At 30.8% G+C, this 6,229-nt stretch overlaps 1 protein-coding gene across 1 annotated transcript; it reads right to left on the reverse strand.

Annotated features, from left to right (window-relative positions):
- Positions 1 to 1,370: 1,370 nt before the first annotated feature.
- Positions 1,371 to 5,038, reverse strand: LOC145062936 (GDSL esterase/lipase At5g45950-like). The gene is made up of 5 exons (XM_079010526.1): positions 4,736 to 5,038; positions 4,522 to 4,652; positions 4,192 to 4,425; positions 1,894 to 2,140; positions 1,371 to 1,703 (listed from the first exon to the last, which is right to left on the reverse strand). Exons 1-5 carry the CDS (start codon positions 4,992 to 4,994, stop codon positions 1,519 to 1,521), a joined length of 1,056 nt encoding a protein of 351 aa, XP_078866652.1. The 5' UTR covers positions 4,995 to 5,038; the 3' UTR covers positions 1,371 to 1,518.
- Positions 5,039 to 6,229: the final 1,191 nt, after the last annotated feature.

Here is a 6,229-nt window from a genome sequence, read left to right on the forward strand (position 1 = left end):
CTACCCCCTGTATTCGAGGTTCCTTTATCGAGGTTTGTATCATTTTCTCTCGACTGCCACATAACATCGTCAATAACATCATTCATCTCGTTACTTGGCGATACGAAATTTACAACTGGAGGGATTAAAGGTTCACCGTGATATATCCACATTTTGTATGATTTACTGAAACCATATATACGAACATGACGTCTCATTGCTTTCAGATCCATGAAGTAACGATTATCACATTTCTCACACGGACATCTGGTTTCACCTTTACAATCTAGGTGTAACATGGATCTCTCGACAAAAATGTCGAGTCCTAGCTGGAACTCGGGAGATTGACGATGTGGATTAGTAGTCCAGCTTTTATCAATAGACATGATGCAACTGAAACATAATTTAGTGTTTAAGGTTTACTCTACGGGAAACAAAAATCAAGCAGAATATTCATAAAGTATCCCAACACTGGAACACCAACATTAAGTCACTAAAAGTATGTTGTTATTAAGTTGGTTTTATAATTGATTTAATTTGATTTTATAAAGGTAACTTAATTTGATTCTAAAGGTAAATTAATTTTATTTTCTAATTAATTTAATATTTTCTTTTTTGTTATTAGTTTAATTTTTTGAACTAATTTTATTTTATTTTAATATTAATATTAACTTGATTTTAAAACTAATTTAATTTTATTTTACAATTAATTTATTATTTTTTTTATTGATTTTTTAAAAATTAATTTAATTTTATTCTATAATTAAATTAAAATTACTAGAAGTATGTTGCTATTAATAACCTAATTAAAGCTAAAGTTGTAATGACCAACATTAAGTCACTAAAAGTATGTTGCTATTAAGTTGTTTTTATAATTTAAAGCAATAGCAGCGGCAAGCAATAGCGGCGACGAGGAGGTATTAGCGGCAACAATAGGACAAGTGGCGATGAGGATCGAGGGAAAAATCAACGTCTTTTCGCTTTCCTCTACAGCCGTTAGATTGAAAAGAAATCGGACGGATGAGGGTAATTTGACGCGGATTGTTGTAAGTGAGTATTAGCGGCGACACCGGGCAATAGCAGAGACATGCAACGCGTCAATTACATGTCGCCGTTATTGTCCTGAGTCGCCGCTAAAGGCGTCGCCAGTAATGCCAACATTTCTTGTAGTGATTGCATATAAGTTAATAAATATATTGATGTAAATCCATTTATTTAATCTTTTAGAAAGAAAACATAACTAAATTGACCCATGTACACAAAATAATTAATCAAAATTGTCGCATTCGCTTGTAATCATACATATAAACTTAATTAAGAATTACTGCTACCATTTCTACAAAGCTAAATATTTATTTTACATAAAAGACATTTAATACATAATTCTACCATTTTCACAAAACTAAATATTCATTTTACATGACAGATAGTTAACACATAATACAAGTACATATAAAATACATATTATAATGAAACTTAACAAAATCTAGTACACTTATACATACATAGAGAGACACTAGTTAAGGGGTTGTAACATGATTAAGCAAGAGTCTTCATAAGAGATTGAAGAGCTTCTTCAGAAATAATTTTATACATTCTTTCAGTAAAATGAACAGCATCCCAATAAACATACTTGCTTCTGTTGACACAAGTAGACAACCCTTTACAGCTTGGCCCGAACTCTAATCCTGATCCACAACAACCCTTTGATGCCTCTATGAAACCTGTAGTTTATTTATGAGCAAATTATAAGAAAGTCATTGTATTAGCATAAAATTTTGATTTTGATACAAGTTTTTTTTTTCTCAAAATTTGTAATTCTAGCTAGAAATAAATAAACTACTAGTTTAATTACAATATTATATTTAGTACTACGAGTTAAACATGCAAAATAATTTGAACATAAGAACTGACCATATTTTCTTGGGTTTTGAACTGTGTCCAGTATAAGACTATAAATGTCTGTGTAGAAGTTTATGATACCCAATGATGGTTTAAGAGTAGCCATAAGTGTTTTGATCTTTGTGTTGAAGGTAAGAGCCACCTTGTTGTAAACATCATCGCACTCAGCTGTTCCTCTAAGCGCTTTAATGAGTGGAATACACCCAAATGGCTCCATTCCCACCACTGCCAATCTCCTCGCACCCTCGACATGCATTTCCTAAAATTTCGATCAAAAAAACTTAGTTATGTTTCCATTGATGCAACACGAACAAACAAATATTTTTTTCTTTAGAATTTATTTTAAATAGAGTAATACACACATGTTTCGTTTTTTTGAGACAACATTTATTTATATATAGGGATAATGACTTATAAGGGTAATCAACTTTTGAGTTTATACACATTTAGTTACTAAATTTATTTTTGTGCTTGATATATCAATGAACTTGTTGAAATTGTTTTAAAAGTACCAATATGACCGGTAATAGTGGGTTTTGCCAGTTTCGTGCGTCTTTTCGGACTAAACATGTTCTCCGGCTAAATATGAAGTTTCCGGCGAGTTCTGAGGCACACAGACAAAAACCGACCAATTCAACCTTCAAACTTCGATTTGGTTCCAGATTCGTAGGTTCTTTGTTTGGTTCCAGATTTGATTTGGTTTCTTCAAAAACAAAATTATTCATCTGTGTGTTTGAAATTGATTTCGTTTTAATATGTTTTTTTTTGAAATTATCCATTAGAAAAAAAAAATTGATTTCATAAGTGTGTTTGAAATTGATTTCGTTTGAAAGGTTTAAAATCGATGAAGATGAATGGATTTAGAAACGATATCTAAAATCGAGTTCGATTCTTGTTAGGGTTTCTTCATCAGAAACAAAATTAATTTCAAATGTGAGTTCCAAAAACAAATTTGATTCCAAATATGTTTTGAAGGGTTTAAACTCGAAGGAGATTACGGGTTGCAGAAACAAGAACCTGAAAAAACTTCCATTGACAAACTCAAACTCTGCCATGGATGAACTTCCATTAATGAACTCGGAATTTACCATGGTTGAACTTCATTTCATGTGTTTGACATGTGTTCCAAAACCATGGATGAACTCAAAAGCTATCATGATTGGAACATTGTTTTTTTACCGGAGAAGATGACCGGAGAAGTCACTGGAGATACGGAATCCCGAAAATATTGTCGGAATCTCAAAACAGGTGTTACCTCTTATTGCCGGTAATAATGAAATACTTTAAACAAAAATACAAGTTTAAGGTTTGCAAGTGTATAAAAAAAAATAAGTGACCAAATATACATACAAAATGTATAATTTGTTACCCTTTCATGTCATTATCTCTTATTTATAAATTAGCATTATAATAAAAAAAATAACATAATACAAAAACTTTTTAGTAAAATCTATGTAGCGATGTTACTTACATCAATTAATGCAAAGTTTGTTTATAGTTTAATGAAAGGTTTGTTTGTAGTAGAACATAATAGGTTAATAAGTCATATTTACACATGTTGTAGTATCATCCACATTAGCATGTCATGCATTCTTATTTCAATTATGTCATACCAACTCTTACAATCACTTTACACTTTATTGCAATGTCATCACTTTTTTAAAAACAATATCCACCAACAAATGTACAATAATATGTACTCTATCACTACTAAAGATAAAGACATCAGCAACTAGGTTGTTCCCACAATGAATGTTTACATCATCGATGATTATGCTATTGAACATTCCAGAAAAATATTACACAATGTTCAATAACATAAATTAGTTACAATTAATAAATAGTACCATATTTATAATTTGACTTTTGTACCATTTCTCAACCTTTAATTAAAATTAGATTATATTATCTACGGAATGAGATAGATTCCAACATCATATTAGATTGCAACCTCTCTGCGATAGATGTATGAGGCTCTCCAATACATTATTAATTAGATGTATGAACTCTTACATTTTTTTTCCTAAACTACTTAGAGTAAAGATCTTAGACTAATATATATATATATATATATATATATATATATATATATATATATATATATATATATATATATATATAAAGTCAAAAAAATGATTCAATAACTGTAGTATCTTTTTTTGTATGTTTTTTTATTAGCTTCTGGTTTTCATAAACTTTATATATATATATATATATATATATATATATATATATATATATATATATATATATATATATATATATATATATATATATATGAGAGAGAGAGAGAGAGAGAGAGGGAGAGACCTTAATGTATTTTGTCATGGCAGAAATCAAGAAATCTTGATACTTGTCTATGGTGAATTGCTTAGCACGAGTAGGCTCGATGTAATAGTTCTGTAGGAAGTCATTTGTACCCATGCTTAGTAAAAACACACCATTTGTGACGATTTTCTGAGCTCTTTTCTTCCCCACTAGCCTTCCTAGTCTTGCCTTGTATTGCCGAAAGTAATCCAATTGTTTGGGGAGTGATATCACGTTCTATATCATGCAAAAGTAATATCGAATATATGACCATTGGTTCAAGACACTCCGTTAGAATGGAGTAAAAATATATATAATCTAAAGAGTTCTTACGGAGAGCTCGGCAGTAAGATCATCAAAACCAGAACCACCAGACGCGAAGCTAACACCGTTAGGAAGTTGTGCATTTGTCAAATTTGGATCAAGATACGCTGGTATGGTTTTCGTGTGACCCAATGCCTCCGCTGTAAAACAACGTATTAGACAGATGTAACTTAACTAAGTACATGGTGATGGTAATCGGAAAATGATTTAAATAGTACGATACCAATGAGATCAGTTGCAAGTCTTCCGTTGCTAAACCGTCCGGTAGGTCGGCCATTGTAGAAGTCTTTACCATAAGGCAAGAAGTTAACCTTTTGGTCCGTAATAAGGTTATTGTTGTTACCAGGATCAACACTAGAGTCGCCAAACACAAAAATGCAAGACACATTGTTCTTCGCTGCAAATACCCTTAGCTTTGCAATGTCTATAGCTTGTGCATGTACAAGCATAGCAAAGAGTGCCAGAATCACCCTCATGATCATATTAGAGTTAGAGAATACAAATACTATCGTTTAAATTTGAAATATAGAAGACATCTATTCTCGTTTAAATAAGTACACAAAAGTAATACAGGTATTTAATTTTGTTAGGTTGAAGACTTAAATGATTCTACAGATATATTGATCAGAATTTATTAGTCCAAGTCCTCTAGCTTTCAAAATATTCAGTCGTGTCTAGTATGATCTTTTAATCAAATTTCTGGTATGTGGTAGGGTCCATCGTTTACTTTGTAGTAGTGGATATCATTGAGAAATGTGAGATAGTAATCTATTAACTTATGCAAGATTACGTGTTATAGCAATTATCCATAACCTTTTTTAAATAAACAAAAATGACCTTTTTTAAATAAACAAAAATGACACAGGAGGATAATCAACTGTTGAGTTTATTTATATTTGGTCCCTTTTGTTTTTTATGCAATATAACATCGAACTTATTGTTTGTGTTCACCATAACCCTTTTGACAGGCTATCAGCTGTGATAGGCAGTTATGGTGAATACAAACACAAAATCCGATAGTATATTAGGTATAAATAAAAAATGGACAAAATATGAACAAAATCAACAATTGGTTATCCTGCTTAGTCATTTTCTCTTCACTCATTTATAGAAAATCTCACACCATCTCATGCTCATATTAATAACTTTATGTGATTCATTATTGCTTCTTTTCAAAACATAACCCATAAAAAACATTATTCATGTATAACTTTGTATGCTAATAAAGATATCACTCATGCACAGTAATATCCTTTTGCAGAGAGATGTTGACAGCTAACCACAGTAGGCGTACCATAGACCATGTTTTGACTAAGCTACCCCTTCGAAATGCTCTTTATATACGTTATGACCTAAGAAAACTACAATCTTTGATATTTTTTAGTTTTAATTTCATTTAACTTTTTGGGGAAAATGACTCAGGAAATTAATCAACTGTTGAATTTGTTCATATTTGGTCCCTTTTTTTTTGTACCCAATATACCATCGAACTTATTGTTTGTATTCACTATAACCCTTTTAACCGGCTATCACAAGCGATAGTCAGTCAAAAGGGTTATGATGAACATAAACAACAAGTTTGATGTTATATTGGGTACAAAAAAAGAACTAAATGAACAAACTCAATAGCTAGTTACCCTTCTGAGTTATTTTCTATTAAATAAATTTATCTCTGCAATTTCTTTACAAATTATTCACAAAATTATGTTACTGATCC

Source organism: Lactuca serriola, chromosome 7 (genome assembly GCF_051521515.1).
Source record: "Lactuca serriola cultivar US96UC23 chromosome 7, Lser_US96UC23_V15, whole genome shotgun sequence".
Classification (NCBI taxonomy): Eukaryota; Viridiplantae; Streptophyta; class Magnoliopsida; order Asterales; family Asteraceae; genus Lactuca; species Lactuca serriola.

Bases quoted from the DNA above. Each gene is read 5' to 3' on its own strand.
- LOC145062936 (XM_079010526.1), bottom strand. From the start codon at position 4,994: ATGATCATGAGGGTGATTCTGGCACTCTTTGCTATGCTTGTACATGCA. The intron at 4,653-4,735 runs GTATCGTACTAT...GTTGTTTTACAG, and splicing joins ACTTGCAACTGATCTCATTG to CGGAGGCATTGGGTCACACG. The intron at 1,704-1,893 runs GTCAGTTCTTAT...AATAAACTACAG, and splicing joins TCAAAACCCAAGAAAATATG to GTTTCATAGAGGCATCAAAG.